Source organism: Lampris incognitus, chromosome 14, assembly GCF_029633865.1.
Source record: "Lampris incognitus isolate fLamInc1 chromosome 14, fLamInc1.hap2, whole genome shotgun sequence".
Taxonomy (NCBI): domain Eukaryota; kingdom Metazoa; phylum Chordata; class Actinopteri; order Lampriformes; family Lampridae; genus Lampris; species Lampris incognitus.
In genome coordinates this window covers 38410226-38426426 of record NC_079224.1, presented here as the reverse complement: position 1 = coordinate 38426426, position 16201 = coordinate 38410226, and the positions used below count along the sequence as shown (strand labels likewise).

Here is a 16201-nt window from a genome sequence, read left to right as displayed (position 1 = left end):
GCCGACTCACCACAGCGGCAGTAGTAAACTCAGAAGGCGGTATCTACTTCTCTTCATTCACAATCACAAAACTAGGCGTTTCGAGACCGTATAAATCATGGAAAGAAAGAGGTGGGTATTACCGCACACACGCAGTCGTTATAACCGTTAGAAGAAAGCTGGTTTTCTTTCTTTTCTTTCTTTTTTAAAAAAAATTTTTTTTGCAGGAAATGCACGAATTGCATTGCATTGCCTTGCTGCAGCTGGCAGGGTCTCATCTGCTAACGAGAAGAAGTGGTTCACGCGCAAACCTCCCCCCCTCCTCCTCCCCGCCTCCCCCCCGAGTAGTCAAGTTAGCCTTGCAAACGTAAACTTTGGAGATTCGCGCGTTTGCCGCGTAAGGAGGCGCAAAAGTTGCAGTCGCGGGGGTTTTTCGTGACGCTCGGCGACGCCGACCGTGCGCGCTAGTCGCTTGCTAACGTGAGCTACCCTAGTTAGCTTGATTAGCTAGCTTACTTTCATTGTTTACACACGCTTGACTTGAGCAGGGCCCTCACCGTTAACACGTGACCTCGCAAGAGGGAAAAGCGTTGACAGTCACCAAACACCATATTGCCCGTCTTCCCGACTCGTGGGGGGGGGGGGAACTGTGTGGCCCCGGGGCGCTTGGACGCCGTTATTAACACTGATTAATTTGCCACGCCGTTTGATCGATTTGTCAATTACGAGTTTTTCCGTAACACCTTGGCCAGACAATGACGCCGCTCCCGGCGTGCTGGCTGCCGACGGAGAAACCGCTGCGCTCCGCCGCCGAGGCGGAGCACAGCTGCTGGTGAATTCACGCTGATCCTCGTGTTCTTTTCATTGCGCTAAGCCTTTATTCTCGCGGATTCTCCCCCCCGCAGGTTATTTCGCGTTTCGCGCACAGCGGCTGTAACGCCGTTCTGCGCGAAAGTGCCGCTGCGAACGTTTTCATCGACTGCTCCGTAGCAGAACGTTCGAAGTCAGCCGGCTGTGGCAGATTCTTTCATTGGTTTTATCGACTTCTCATCAGAGGGCCGAGCAGCGACGTCAACCTTTCAGTCCTCCAGTCGGACTCTGCTCTGGTTTGCCCTCTTTTTGTGTGTGTTGTTGTTTAGCGCAGAGGGATTACTTTCTATCGAGACCGATACTTCCTTCGCAAGGGCAGTGGGACGCTGTTACGCATGTCACACGGCGCATGTTCCTTTCGGTACAGCAGGACGCAGCAAGTTTTCAACCTCCCGCGTCAAAGAGGCTTCTGGTTGCGAGGCCTTGGTGCATGTAAACACACTATGTCACTTGGGTTTAACTTCCACGCAAACAGATCACTTGGGATTTGCAGGCGGAGGGAATTTGGTTGAAATGGTCAAACGTTCCGCCTGCAACCGTAGCCAACGACTCCTTGATGATGTTAAGATCTCGCTGCTTCTGAAGTTTTAAGAGATTGCTCATGTGGCGTTTCATACATGTGCTACTTCCCTAGCCCACCTACAAAGCGTTTCTTGAGTAAGCCCCAGATAACTCGCCTGGGTAATGCCACGGAGGTCCAAACCATAGACCCCCGTGCTGGAAGGATGCTCATGACCAAGGTTCAGCACAACAGGCAAAAGTACCGTTACGACAGCAGCCATCAAATCAAGGTGAGCCTACTTTAGCCTTTGAAGAACTGAGTGAATGGGCAATATGTTATTAGGTCATAAGGTTGAATAGTCCCTCCTTCATTATAGTAAACACACTCCTCTCTCAATACTTGGTTCAAACCAACTGTCTGTCCTCCATCGCACAGATATGACGGAGGCAATATCTAGTTTCGTCCATTAACATGTCTGAGCTCATAGATCTCCATATTTAGAAGAAACAAAAAGTTTACCGCACATGCTTCTTAGTGTTGGATTTGATTTTAGGGGGAAAAAACCCTACACTCTATGTCAGCCTGGTATTGGCTTATCTTTATTGGTAGTGTGGCACCACTACATTACGATAAAGAATTAGGAGCATCTTTTAAGAGTACATATGATTGTTTTTTTTTCTTTCTGGAATCTAACATTTCCTGACTTTATTTCACCTGCTACCTTGTTGAATACCTTTTATTTGCACAGAATGAAATGTTTGCCCAAGTATTGGCCAATTGGGAAGTCGCTTAAATAAATGATTCTGACTGTTCTGGTTATTTTATGTTTTGTTCTTCTTAAAAGGCCAAACCTGACTTGAACACAACACTACCGGTTCGGCAGACAGCATCAATCTTTAAACAGCCAGTAACAAAAGTAACAAATCACCCCAACAACAAGGTGAAGATAGACCCGCATAAATCTGTGGATCAACCAAAACAAGTGAGTCAGTAGGCTGAGAGCATTCACAGTGTTGACTGTTACATACAGGCAACTCTCCGTAAACAGTCAACTTACAGAAGTTTTTTCATTCAAACTTCTAAAATTACCAAAGGAAATTGTGTAAATTTAATCATAGCTCAGTAATACAATGCTTAGTGCCTGTGTGTTCATGTTTTAGGTTTGAAGCTTTTATGCAGGCTGTGTTTTGTGGTTACTGAGTGAAATTACTAATTCTAGTTAGGTTTTTTTTTAGTAAGATTTCAATGATTAGACAGTAATTTTTGCTAAATTATATAAGAGCACTTTGTTTTTTTATGCTTTTTATTAACAGTTCCTTTTATCTGTCTTTAAGTCATGTATTGCCAGGCTAACTCTTTGCTTCTCTGTCCTTTAGTTATTTTGGGAGAGGAAGTTGAGTGGTTTGAGTGCATTTGACATTGCAGAGGAGTTGATGAAGACCATGGAACTTCCCAAGGGGTTACAGGGTGAGGTGGTGACAACCTGATGAATGGGTCATGCGGGAGTCCACATGTGAATGTTCTTTTAGTCTGATCTGTGTCTGTCCTCCGTCCTACAGGTGTTGGACCAGTGTGCTCAGACAAAACCCTGCTCTCTGCCATTGCCAGTGCCCTGCACACCAGTCCAACACCCGTCACTGGACAGCTGACTGCTGCAGTGGAGAAAAATCCTGGGGTCTGGCTCAACACATCACAGCCTCTCTGCAAAGCCTTCATGGTGACTGATGATGACATCAGGTAGGTCGCTTAACTTGCACACGGATGCTGCAGCTTTAGCTTAAAAGGTAACAGCTCTTTGTAGCTACTGTGATCCGTTGTACCTAAGTGGGTAAAGATGGGTGATGTGATGAAAATGGTTACATTGCCAAAATTAGGGGTTCAAGTTTCCACTGAGGCCACCTAAACTAAGAATGTACATTGTCATTGTGTGATTTGTGGAGGTCACTTTTCTTCAGTGAAAATGCATCACTCGTCTAAGGCATTTGGGATGAAACCAACAAAAATGGCATACACTTCATGATTGTTACACTGATTAATGTAAAGATTATGTATAACTACTTTGAATGTTTTCACGAGTGGGTAATATGAAGGCCTTATATCATAATGTTATAACATCATCTCAGTTTGCATTTCAGGGGTATTTTGATCGGGTATTAGCCTGCAATTGACATGTAACTGATGTTTCCCTCTTTCCACTGTTTATTATAACCAGAAGGAACATGAAATGTACTATGTAAAATTGCTGCCCCCCACAGGTAACCGAGGAATCTAAATCAAAACAAAAACATAGCCTGACTCCACCTCTCAACCCAACCCCCATCCCCATTCACCCCCATCCGCATAAAATAAAGCCATGAACATGCATACTAGAGTCTGCTGCACTATATCGTACTGAATAGAGGGAACAACAACAAACCAAATGAATCACAAGTTTGTCACTCCTACATATCTTTAGACCTATTGAGAGGATTGAAGGTGTATATCAAGGCCAAAATTTTAGATCATCTACCTTGCCATCATGGCCAATGCAACAATGAAGAAAATGTTCCAACACTGGAGTTAGTCAGTATGTTAATGTTTGGAGTAAGTTTGTTTATTAGATCTGCAAAAAAGGGACCAATTCAGCATCAGGCAATAGAGGGATCCTGTCTAGACATTTTCAAAGAAACCAAAAGTTCAAACTGAAAATCAAAATTTCATGATATATCATCAGGTCTGAGTGCGTCATTGAGAATAGCCAAACAGCCAAACACAGACACGGAGAGCAAAGTCATTTGAGAGAAGCACTCCATATAAAAATGGAGCGTTAATACTGCAGTTAAGAGATTCTCCAACATTTTTCCTAACTTGGCAAGGATTGTTCTATTCTGCAGGGTTGTATTCCCAGCAAAAAAATATTCTTCTTTCAGCTTGTTCCCTGTTTCTAAGGGATCACCACAGCGGATTTTATAGTTTCCGTCGGTACCCTGTGGAGGCACAGCACAGGAGGTGGTTGTTGTTAACCCAGGCCGTGATTGATCCGGTAGTGAGCCTAGACCAGTTCGGTATGGGCTTGTCAATCTGCGTAATGATTTTGTAAAATTTTACATCGGATGTCCTTCCAGACACAACCACTAACCTTATAGACAGAGGCACAGATAAAGCCCTGGATGCCATTCCAGTATTCATGGACTTGCGCTCATGCCTGTTGCCAACAGGAAAGAAAAATATTATGATGAATAACTGAATTCTTAAATGTCCAAAAATATTGATATGATTTGGAGATATGTCATGGATCCTGGGCTGGACCCCCTACAGTTTTCCAACTGAGTCAGAAGATCCATGGCACACACAGCAAACGTGGTATTGAGTATATGATATCATTGAGTATAGTATTGGTGTCCCGAGGCCGTGGTGTGCAATTATGTGTCGTGGAGGATTATGTGCATGCACATTTTCATTCTAAATCCAAACCAACACTATACCAGCTGATTCTACCAACACACCCTCAACCAGACAGAAAAGGACTAATTGGTAAAATTCGGAGGTGTAGTGTTGGGTTGGAGTGAAAATCTGCAAGCACATGATTGAGCATCACTGTCCTGAGGCATCTTGACCTTATCTTATTATCTTGTTTGATCACCAACTTTCCTACAGATAGGAAATGCCATATGAGGTTAGTAAAGTGCACATTTGGTGTGTTGCTTGCACCCTCAAAGATGTGTGCTCTCTCTCCCAGAACTGCCCTCTTAAAAAGTACTTGCAATTTGCTGATTTTTAAGATGCTTATTGGCCTCATGCAACTACAGAGAAGGTCCAGTGGCTGGCTTTATTGTGCAGCTAAAACAATAACTAAGTGCTTTAAAGATGGTGCAGTTAAAAGCCTCTACTCACTTTCCCCATCGATGTTCATAGCATGACGGTCTTCGTTGTTAAGTCATTCAGTTTCTTATTGTCTTAGATGTGTCACGTTTGTAGAAACTTGATATATACTAGCTGCCAGAACAGAATTTACAACTTGTCTTTCTACCTCACTGTGTGTCCTCAAGGAAACAGGAGGACTTGGTGCATAATGTGAGGAGGAGGCTTGAAGAAGCCCTCATGGCAGACATGTTGGCTCATATAGAGGATGCTGCTGCTGAAGCTAAGTCAGTGGCCAGCACACCAGAGGAGAAGAAGGAACACAAGGATGAGATGGATTTATAGCCAAGGTAAACATGACAAATGCAATGCAGTGTTGTAATGTGTTATTTTGTTAGGGGCACATCCAGTCTCACTCTCTTGTAATCTTAGTATGTACGACCATGCAGGCACAAATTGTGACATGTCTCCTGCCGTCTTTCCCTCAGGCTTGCTGGATGACAAGAAGTCAGCTGGTAAACTGTATACTCTACACGCATAAAGGACTTTATGACTAAATTCATTCCATCATGAAGACTTTACTTACACTTGGTAACTGATATGGACCTCAGATGCAGTCACCCTGCAGATCATACCATAAAAAAAGTTAACAAAATGGATTCTATTCATAATTGGAATTTTTTAAAAACTACATTTGGGTCTTGTTCTCTGAAAGGGTGCTTTGAAGTTTTATGGTTAATGTTCACCTCTATTTTTACCTCCACTAATATGTTGACACATGGATGGTGCTCTACACAATACAGTTTTGATAAACTTTTCCTGAAGTTCAGAGTGGAAATGCGAAGTGTGTGTGTGTGTGTGTGTGTGTGTGTGTGTGTGCGCGCGCGCGCGTGCGTGCAGGCGCGTGTTTGCTTGTGTGTGCACGAGAGACAGAGTGAATCAGAGAGAATGAGTATCATTGCTCTGAATACAAGAGTGTCAGTTGTGTTCGCTAGTTGAGAGCCTCAGCTCGTTCTTTTTTTAAATGGTTCTCCCAAAGCGCCCTGCTGTGTTTCGTCCTACCGTGGCACTGTAGGGAGCATGGCATGCCTTGGGAAGTGTTGAATGGGTGCGTTTAAATGCACACAGTACTCTGGTTACTGTGAATCACGCTGATGTGTGATAATCAGAGCATTTAAGATGCAATTTTACCCCTTGACTCAGTTTTTAGATGGAGCTGTCCGAAAGTTTTGTCCCAATTATCTGTTTCGAGAAAAAAAAAGGTTGTTTTTTTAGGGGGTAAAATTGCAGGCGTTGGCTCAAATGTATTCACATCGGATTTCTCAACTGATAAATGACAAGTCAAAGACAAAGAACACCTTGAGAAAAAATGTTACCCATTATACTGCTGGTGTGCTCTTGATTGTACCTCATTTTTCAAACATGTTCATTTTAGGTCTTTGTACCACGTTGCTGTCACAAGGAAATAAATGCAACTCTTTTGTACATAACGTAGTAGGCCGTTTCCTTCCTAAGTCGGTTTGTCTCAGGGTTGTTGCCTTGCATGCAATTTTGCATTTCAGCCTGTGGTGATTTATGCATTTTTTTTTTTTTACTAGTCTGCAATGAAACATATTCATACATGACTGCAGCCTCACACAACCCAACACACAACTCATGGACACCATTGGCTCATAGGTGCTCTGTTAGGACCACCCAAAACCTCACTGAGGTAGCCATGATGAACACTCCCTATCATGACAAAAAGGAGTGCGCTCAGTGTCCCGCGGCGTAACCGTGTCAGCCGGCCAAGACGTCCTATCACGCCTTTAAATCGTAATCAAACGTGAATTACGCGCCGCCGGCCACGGCAACAACCACGCGCTGCGCGAGCGATGCGTGGCCTTTGAACCCATTGTTGTGTCGCGGGTGACGTCAGCGCCGTGTGCGGGAGACAGTCGGAGCGGCGTGCGCCTGGCGAGACAAAGGCGGCGGACTAGGGTCAGGGAACGGGAGGAAGAGGCAAGCTACAGCCCGCGTCTTCAGCCGAAGGTAAATTTATTTTACGTGGGGGAGCTCGTTTGTTTCCTTTTTTTTTGTTGAATATCAACCCTCTGAGCCGAGACCCGCGATGAACGGCGTGCGGGGGACGTTACAAGACGACTTGTAGAATCCGACCCAGCGCAGCGGCTTGTTTTCGTTTTTTTGGGAACGTTTTTCTTTCTCCGACGCCCCCAATCTAGCGCGCTAGCTAGCCCGCTAGCCTAGCGCACACTGGTCGCCTCCTTCCCGGCTGCTTCTCATCTTTCCTTCAGGGCTTTGCCTGGGACCACATCGGAAACGGAAAAGAAGGGAGAAAATAAAGTAAGTCCCTTTCGCATCTCCGCCCGTTTCATTTTCGAAGTGTGCCAGCCTCTGAAATGGACAAGAACTTGTTATTCTAGATCGACTGTCAGCGTATAGCTAACCAGCTAGCTGTGGTACTCCCAAACAAAGGGGTCGACAACGTGACTGAGTACCGACTATGGAGCTAGCCTGCTAGCTTGCCGATGGAAGCTAACAACAGCCTCCCCTCTTTCCATTAAAGATATTTTTGAGAGCTGGTGCTTAACAACGGAGTGGTCAGTGTTGGTAGAGAGAAGTACTTTCACGGTTCCAGTCAGGTGGGCAGACTTTGATGCTGACTAGGGAAACAACAATCTTGATGATTTCAGTGTGCCAGACAATCAGCAACAACAAGACAAAGCGGGGCGCCCAAAGCAGCAACAGTAATTGTTATTGCAGTTAACGGGACAAGGAATAGCGCTGAATATTATCACTGTTGTATGTGTTTAATGTAAGCCGGTGTTTCCTTCACAGTTATTTAAATTTACACATTTTTCCCCCTCTCTCGTTATTATAGAGGGGTCACACTTAGCAGACATCCTAGATCTGATGTGAGATCAACGGGGACTATGCCTAGCCCTTTATTCCACCCCGAGATTATGGACCACGACATCGTAGTCAGCAGTCAGCACAATGGGGTCAGTCTGCCCCGGGAGACAGACCAAGAATCACGAGAAGAGGACCACCAAGAAGCGCTCCGGTTCGCCCTGGACCAGCTGTCACTTATGGCCCTGGATAAGGTGGACTGTGGTGGCGGCGGTGGCGGACTGGTCGACCCGCTCGACGGAACGCAGGGACCAGTCTCCGAGAGCTGTAATGGTGTCGGCGGAGGAGGATATGTGGATCTCCAAATGCTGGAGCATCCGACCGGCTCCAGGGACTCCCCGGCGTCCTGCTCCCCGTCTCCGGAGTACTACGGCTCGGGCGGGTACCACATGGCCGGCTCGCACTCCATGCTTCACGGGGAACAAAGCTCCGTCCTCTGCAACCGAAAAAGAAGTGTCAACATGACAGAATGCGTACCGGTGCCAAGCTCAGAACACGTCGCAGAAATTGTGGGACGGCAGGGTAAGGACTTGTTTCCCTGCTACATATTATTATCCTTGTGGTTTTCGGGATGATCTCTTTGTTGTATAACAGATACCTTCAGGAAAGGGCAGCTACTTTGTTCTTTGTTTGGGCTGGCCGTGGTGAGATTGTGGGGGGGGGGGGGGGGTGGTCCCAGAAGTTTTGCAGTGTACGCGCCAGGTGTTAGAACCGGAGTTGTTCCTGGCGATACAGTTGGCGTGGTATCTTTTATCGGCTTGCATAATCGGGGTAGTCCTGAAAAGACATGCCGTACCTTATTTGCATGACCCGTATAGCACAGTTGAGACAATGGTCGAGCAGGCGAGTTGGGAGTGTGGTTCATGAGAAGGAGGGAGGGGGAGGGGTGGGAGAGGGTCAGACAAAGCGGCAGATTGTCGAGAGTCTGGACATGTCTAGCAGCCTGCACCAAACAAAGGAGGCGTACTGAGAAATACAATTATAACATTTCAAATCCGCCGAATGGAGGATTTGCACATCGAAGACATACCTTTGTATTCTAAAATACGGTTCATGTGAATTGTGCGGGGTTTTTTTCCTCTCTCTTTTTTTTTTTTTTTTTTTTGTTGAACGAATTGAAGCTGAGACGGGGCAGACAAACACGGGACTGGGCGGTGTTACGCCCTGCACCCAGCTCCGCTCGCCGACGTCGCCCACATGCCGGCCTCTCGCTATAATCATTCATTTCCCCCTCCGCTTATTGCCATCATAAATCTCATATTTGGTGCGGACTCATTTGTGAGGTTTTATCCACCCGCCGCAGTCGCGGTAACGTTACGGCATTGTTCCCTTTGTTTGAAAAAGCCATGCTTTCTGCTTCCCAGGATGACATCACGCACCATGAACGCGATTGGTCGCAGAGAGCGAAGCGTCCGCGCTTAAAGGAGCAGTACAACACGTCTGATGTTTGTAGAGGCGGCAGCTATAAGCAATGCATCAATATCGACTTGTCATGTTTGGGCCGCCCTGTCCTCCATTTATATGTAGTCTTGCCACCTTTGCCCCAATGTGTACTATTTAGATGGCATGTACTATACTCAGAATAATTCCAATGACTGATTGTTTGATAACGCTTAACAAAGTTGAAAATGAAGTTGATTATGAGATTCGTAAACAAATCGTTTTTTTTTTGTCCACCAATACTGTAACTAATTTTGTTTAGTGTATTCCCACTATTATTTATGTTGTTTCTTTTTTCCAGTGCTGTTATTGTTGGTGGTAGTAGTAGTCGTCGTAGTAGCTGATGTAATCGTAATGTTACAGTTGGCAGTAAGTGGACAGCTAGGTGAAACTGATTTGATTTTTCTTCTGTAAATTTTCAGGTTGTAAGATCAAAGCCTTGCGTGCAAAGACAAACACCTACATAAAAACTCCAGTAAGGGGTGAGGATCCAGTATTTATTGTAACGGGCCGTAGGGAGGATGTAGAAATGGCCAAACGAGAGATTGTGTCTGCTGCTGAACATTTCTCAATGATCCGGGCATCCCGATGTAAGGCTGGCACTGGGGCAGGGGGCTCCCTTCCTGGGCCGCCCCACCTACCAGGACAGACCACGATACAGGTATATATACAAACTTAGACATTATTCGAAATGCTTTGTTCGTTGTATTTTGCCACACAGAGTGAAATCTAGAAAATATCAGACTGAAAAACATCCATAGAAACACATGATCATTAATGTTAAACCCTTTCTGCAGAGATTAAAATATTCTCTTGTTGCTGATCTAGGTGCGGGTGCCATACAGAGTAGTCGGCTTAGTTGTTGGACCGAAGGGGGCCACCATCAAACGCATTCAGCAGCAGACTCACACATACATAGTGACACCCAGCCGAGAAAAAGATCCAGTGTTTGAGGTGACTGGCATGCCGGAGAATGTGGACCGCGCACGGGAGGAGATAGAGACCCACATCACCCTGCGGACAGGAGCCTTTGTGGACCTCCAGGGAGACAACGACTTCCATACCAATGGGACTGATGTAAGTCTGGAGGGCCTGGGCTCATTGAGTGGAGGACTTGGAGCAACTCTGTGGTCAAGAGCCACCAACCACCATTCTGCACCCCCACCGCCTCCACCTCCTCCGCCTCCTCCCCCGCCGATGAATATGCATCACTCCTCTAACCGCAAACTGTCGTCCTCGGCATCCTATCACCCCCACAATGGTGGAATGAGTTCAGAAAGCTACAGCACCACCCGGAAGGCCACAGAGGGCGGGAGCCCCACTAGTCCCTTTAGCACAGGCTCCAGCAGTGCTGGAGGGTTCACTTTTGGGGGAGAATCGACCCCAGGGTTACCCTCCTCAGATGAGTTGGGCTTTGAGTTCAGTGCTTCCAACATCTGGGCACCTTTCGTCAACGGTGGAGCAGGCAGCAAGACCCCCAGCTCCACCCAGCAACAGCCTCTCCGTCGTAACAGCAGTGGCCTGAGCGGTGGCGCCATCACCCCGCGGCTCTCTCCAACCCTGCCTCAAGACACTGGCGTGGGTCCCCTGGATCATCCACTGGCCCGTCGGGCCCAGAGTGATCCCCTCAGCACCCTCTCCTGGCTGCAGTCTGGTACCACAGGCGCAGGCTCCTTCTCGGGTGCCTCCAGCTCCAGCTCCGGAGGGTCGTCCACAGGCTACTCCTCCTGCTCGGCCTCCTCCTTGCCTGGAGGCTCGCCAACCGACTCTGAGGGAGGCAGCAGTGGCGTAGGTCTTAGTTCTGGCATGCTGGGCCGACTGAAGGGTGGTCCTGGGGTTGCAGGGCTGGTTGGCGTCAGCCCCACTGTCAACAGGGACTGCTTTGTGTGTTTTGAGAGTGAGGTGACTGCAGCCCTGGTGCCTTGTGGCCACAACCTGTTCTGCATGGAGTGTGCCGGGCAGATCTGTCAGTCGGCTGATCCGGAGTGCCCAGTCTGCCACACCCCCACCACACAGTGCATCCGCATCTTTTCCTAATATCCTAGGTGAAGGAGGCGGGAAGGTTGCCGCATGGGCAAAACAAAACTAAAGTTGTCTTACTATCTGAAATAAATAAATAAATGAATAAATAGTTGGAGTCAGGCATCAACCATGGAGGAGCGTATGGAAGGACTCATTAATTACCTTCAGACACATGGGATGAACTTTAGCAAATGCATTAATAGAGATGATGATTCTATAAGGATGTTGATTTATTGCTGATAACCATGTCAAGATTAATAACAACAACAACAATAATGATAATAATATTAATAAGGACTTATTTTCCGAGTGAGATGAATAGAAACTGGTCTGCAGATGGCAGACGGGTGTGGCCCAAGACAGCCTCACGGTGGGAACTTAAAGAAGGAAATCAGTGTCTTATCTTTCTTCAGGCCTTCATTTTGACCCAGACCAGCGTGTTCAGTACGCCGCAGTTCAGGCTGCCAGCAGGCTGGTCTTTTCTCTGCGTTTCTTCATTCTGGCTTCTTCGAGTCTCCTATCTGCCTGCTTTCTCTCAAAGCCTTTCCTTTTGACACTTTTGTACTTAACAGATATTTTTCAATGAAGCTGTCAATGAGGCCTGCACTTTTCTACTCTTTCTTTTGATGTTCTTGACAGGATGCAAAAAAGTATTTTAATGATCCTTTGCTTGCTCCTGTGTTTCCACTCATGCTGTTGTTTGTATCATTAAGGGATAGGGTTGCTACATTTCTGTATGTGTGAAACATGTTTAAAGGCAGGCATGTTGAGTCGGGCACCCATCAAACCAAATACCAATTTCCTGTTTTTTTTGGGGAGGGGGGGGGCTTTTCGCTCCCAGATAAACCGCAATATTCAGTCAACGCTAATACTAAGTGAATGGGATTGATAGGTTTGAACAAAACATATTAATTCCAGGTCAGACCACCTCAAATCAAAAACACTTTGCTGTACACTAAATTAGAATGAACTTTATCTCCACAAACACATGCTTGTCCCTCTTCTCACTAATTGTCCTTTGTAATGACTGAGAAACATTACTGATTGATAACGCTGAAAGGAATGTGTCCGAGGCCAGTTTCTCTGTACGCTTTGGTCTGCCTGACAATCCACTTTCATCTCGTGTCTGTCTCTATGTTTGTTTTAGGGTACACGTGGTTGATGCCCTGCAATGATTTCCACATTGGGCTGGTTTGGCTTTTGACAGCGTATGTCGTGAACCTGAGAAGTTCTGGTTTTTGTCCTGCTCAACCTCGTCACTCAGAGTTTAGGGAAGCAATCCACCTATCCATCCATGCTAGTCTATTCAGATCCTCTGTTACAAGTTAGGATTGGTTATTAAGTGTTTTTGTGATAGTTTTTTCACTCTTGACTGTCAAGTGTGTGTGGATAAGTGACTTTTTTGAAGTATAGGATAAGATGGGGCTTTTGTGATGCCGCACATGGATGTCTTGTCCAATAGGGGTCTCTGTTAAGGAGAGATGGTTGCCCCTCCTACATAAAACATTTAGAAGAGGGTATAGTTAGTTTGAGCCATCTCTTCATGCACTGCAGCTCCCAGCCCCTCTAAAATAATCTAGAAATAAAATGGCTTGTACGGTTTTGTGTCTTTTAGTAAGTTTGGTCTTCCACCCCCACATTCACAGCAAAGCTGTTGGGCACTCTCTCAAATGATATCCTGTTCTACCCAAAACAGAGCTGTACTCCTGGCCAAATTATATGCACTATATGGAGAATCATTTATTTGAGATTTGCCCTGTGTTTCATAGCAAAACTGAGTAACCGCTTATGAGGTGGTTGCTTCCTGTTCTATTTGTGTTTTGTGCTCTCATATAGTGTTCAGTAAGCATGATTTGGATGTTTTAGGTTTAGGTGTAGCGGTAAATGGTTGTGGTTAGTAGCCCTTTTGAATGGACATGGGAATCGACCCATCGAACGAGACAAGCCATGACAACAGAAACACAACACAACTGATGCTAAAGGGCTTCCTATGACTGCACAGACATTACATTTCAGGCTCACACAATAGAATAATCAACTAATCCTTTAAGGCAGCTACTAGCTAGGACATCCAGGGCTTCCAGACACTTGTGTTAAAATCCCAACAGCTGCAGAATGTGTTGCTTGTGTACATCTTTTTCCCCTACCTAATTTATCAGCAGAGTCATGCCTATACGAGTGGGTCTCACCAGGTTGCATCCATATCCAATGGAGAGGAAGTAGGCTCCACTAATGCATCTAAAAGTATCTCGGCCTCCATCGGTGTAGCGGATCAGTAAATCTAAAATTTCAGCTCATCAGAAGAAGGGTGACGCCAATCGAGTTTACGGTTGTCATGGCTGCAGAGTTTGAAAACCTCCTACGGGCAGTTGCTGCTGATACACGGTGCTCCAGCCAGCCTAATGTCAAACTCCTTTAGTTGTGCACATCTCCGGATGCTTGACTGTTGATTTGCTACTTTGGTGACGAGGGCAGCAGCTTCCCCTTAGTAATCTAATAGACCCGCTGTCCAGGTTTGTGAATGGTTTTAATGTGAGTCCGCACACAGGGGAAAATCGCCTTGGGAGCTGAACGAGCGTTTTTTGGTTCTTTTTTTTTTCTTTTTTTTTTTTCTTGAGGCTAACCTATGGTGCTTTAGTGCAACTCCCTACTGAAACACATTGAAGAACAAACTGAACAGTTACATGTTGTGGTGCAGGGATGTTCCTCCCCCTGGTTCAGTTCCTCTGTACACTGTAGAGCAGGCAACACTGTCCTCATCTCTATTGCCCTCACGTGGGACTGTTCTGTTAAAACTGGCTTCCAGGCTGGGGTTTGATGTCAGACGTTGGGGTTTTGTTTTTTGTTTTGTTTTTTTGTCTCTCTGACTTCTGCAGGTTCAAAATAGATGCCGGACTGTGAATGTGTCTACACAAACAGGTTAATGACAGTTGCATTAGTCTGTGTTTTGGCCATCCTAAATTCCCTTTTTGAGACCTGTCCAAGTCCTTTTGAGAATTAAAGTTGGGTTTTCCATGCGAGTCTGACGTAGTTTCTTATGTTGAACCAGGATATCTTTTGGCCAACGGGAGAGTGGTGGGGATATGTATAATAGCTTGTTCAAAAGGTACAAATGTTTCTCATATTGACTGCTGATTATTTTTTAAGTCACACTTATCCCCTCCCCCCATTCCCTTCCAAAAGGTATGAAAACAGGGTTTCCTGAGGCATGCTAACCTCTGACCTTTTTTGTGATAGAAGGGGGATGCGGAGAGAGCTGAGCCAGTGAGGGGCGACAGACTCTCCCCAAGCCTCTGCTCCCCTATTTTGCTTTAATTCTTTTTGTATGCAGAACCAAAATGTTACCGTCAGCAAACTAGGTTTCAGGCCTGATCTGTATGTATATACCCTGAATACAATCATTGGGATCTCGTTTTCAAAAGGTCCAGTGACTTAATTGAAGATAAGTGTAGTTTTGAAAGAACATGTATCATTATTTGTAAGTTAACCATCTGCATGTCTTCAAGCCAACAGGCATTAGCTAATTTTTAAGAGAAAAAAAAACTTTGTACACATTTTATTTTTACAATTTATTTGCTTACCTAAATATCCCAGACAATAATGTGACCCTTTTTATTACTTCAAATTTATTTTTATTTTCCATTTTTTAATTTTCCTTATTTCCTGTGTACAACATATAGGCAATTTATAACAAAATGAGAAAAAATTATTGAAGAAATTTTAAAATTGAAATATATTTTATTTGAAAGTTTATGGACCTTTTAACCGTGAGGCGGAAAAATTGTATAATCATATAATTTGAGCTGACTAGACGGTTATGAGAAATGTATCAAGAGTTTTATTTTTTATGCTTCTTTAATAAAGTCTTGTTTTTGGTTTCATTTTTTACTGTAAAACATTAACCGGCGTGTGCGTCTTTATTTCCGCAGTGAAGTGCCTGTCCTCATCCCGCCGCATGGTGGCAGCAGAGGGACATCTGCAGTTTCACAATGAGGTAGCTTGTGGCTACTGAGCGATAAGGCATTGATTGTGTTGTGTAAAGTTGTGTAATCCTACTTTTTTGGGGGGTGGGGTGGGGGATTTAAACCTGACCTATATCCTGGTTTCATCATTACCTTTCCGAGGGTGTAAGCACGAGCCTGCCGAGTTCAGATTGTGTAATAATTAAAAAAAAAAAACGTGTTCTTGGCAGAGCTATAAGACCTTTAATAAAACACCTACGCACACACACACACAAACACGCAATAAGCGTCATACACGTCCAAGCTTTATTGCTGCACCTGTCATCCGGGTTGCAGGTTTCAAAGCTACGGCAAAACCTTGCTCGTGTTCCATGTGCGTTTTTAAAAAAAAATCTTTTAACTTAATACGAAGCTGTGAAATATCCCCAGCTGAAGTACCTGCTTCACTTATGTCCATTGCTTCGTACTGGATGAACTGTTCAAACTGATCAATGCCACCTTTGGATTTTACAGCAATACAACTGTTAGAAAATACCCAGTATATCTTCATCTTGGGTCTTGATAATATTAACAATAAATGTGGTCAATAGTGATTTAAAACTGGTCGCGCACAGATCCCAAGGTAGGAAGCGCTGGTCCTGAGACCGGAAGTGGGGTATTTTCTATTGTAGCTGAG

The 16201-nt window shown here is 45.2% G+C and overlaps 2 protein-coding genes across 5 annotated transcripts; both read left to right on the top strand.

Moving 5' to 3' along the window:
- Window positions 1-6656, top strand: mbd3a (methyl-CpG binding domain protein 3a). Of its 3 annotated transcripts, XM_056293534.1 has the most exons (7): window positions 1-111; window positions 1484-1640; window positions 2196-2333; window positions 2728-2818; window positions 2911-3088; window positions 5380-5541; window positions 5680-6656. In XM_056293534.1, exons 1-6 carry the CDS (start codon window positions 98-100, stop codon window positions 5534-5536), a joined length of 735 nt encoding a protein of 244 aa, XP_056149509.1. In that variant the 5' UTR covers window positions 1-97; the 3' UTR covers window positions 5537-5541; window positions 5680-6656. The 3 variants fall into 3 exon arrangements, with proteins under 3 accessions (XP_056149509.1, XP_056149508.1, XP_056149510.1); XM_056293533.1 differs by lacking the exon at window positions 1-111 and having other exon boundaries at window positions 640-1640; XM_056293535.1 differs by lacking the exons at window positions 1-111; window positions 5680-6656 and having other exon boundaries at window positions 640-1640; window positions 5387-5536.
- A 444-nt stretch (window positions 6657-7100) lies between these two features.
- Window positions 7101-15459, top strand: LOC130124107 (RNA-binding protein MEX3B-like). Of its 2 annotated transcripts, XM_056293509.1 has the most exons (4): window positions 7101-7534; window positions 8073-8623; window positions 9964-10202; window positions 10370-15459. In XM_056293509.1, exons 2-4 carry the CDS (start codon window positions 8125-8127, stop codon window positions 11576-11578), a joined length of 1947 nt encoding a protein of 648 aa, XP_056149484.1. In that variant the 5' UTR covers window positions 7101-7534; window positions 8073-8124; the 3' UTR covers window positions 11579-15459. The 2 variants fall into 2 exon arrangements, with proteins under 2 accessions (XP_056149484.1, XP_056149485.1); XM_056293510.1 differs by lacking the exon at window positions 7101-7534 and having other exon boundaries at window positions 7911-8623.
- The last annotated feature ends 742 nt before the right edge of the window (window positions 15460-16201 follow it).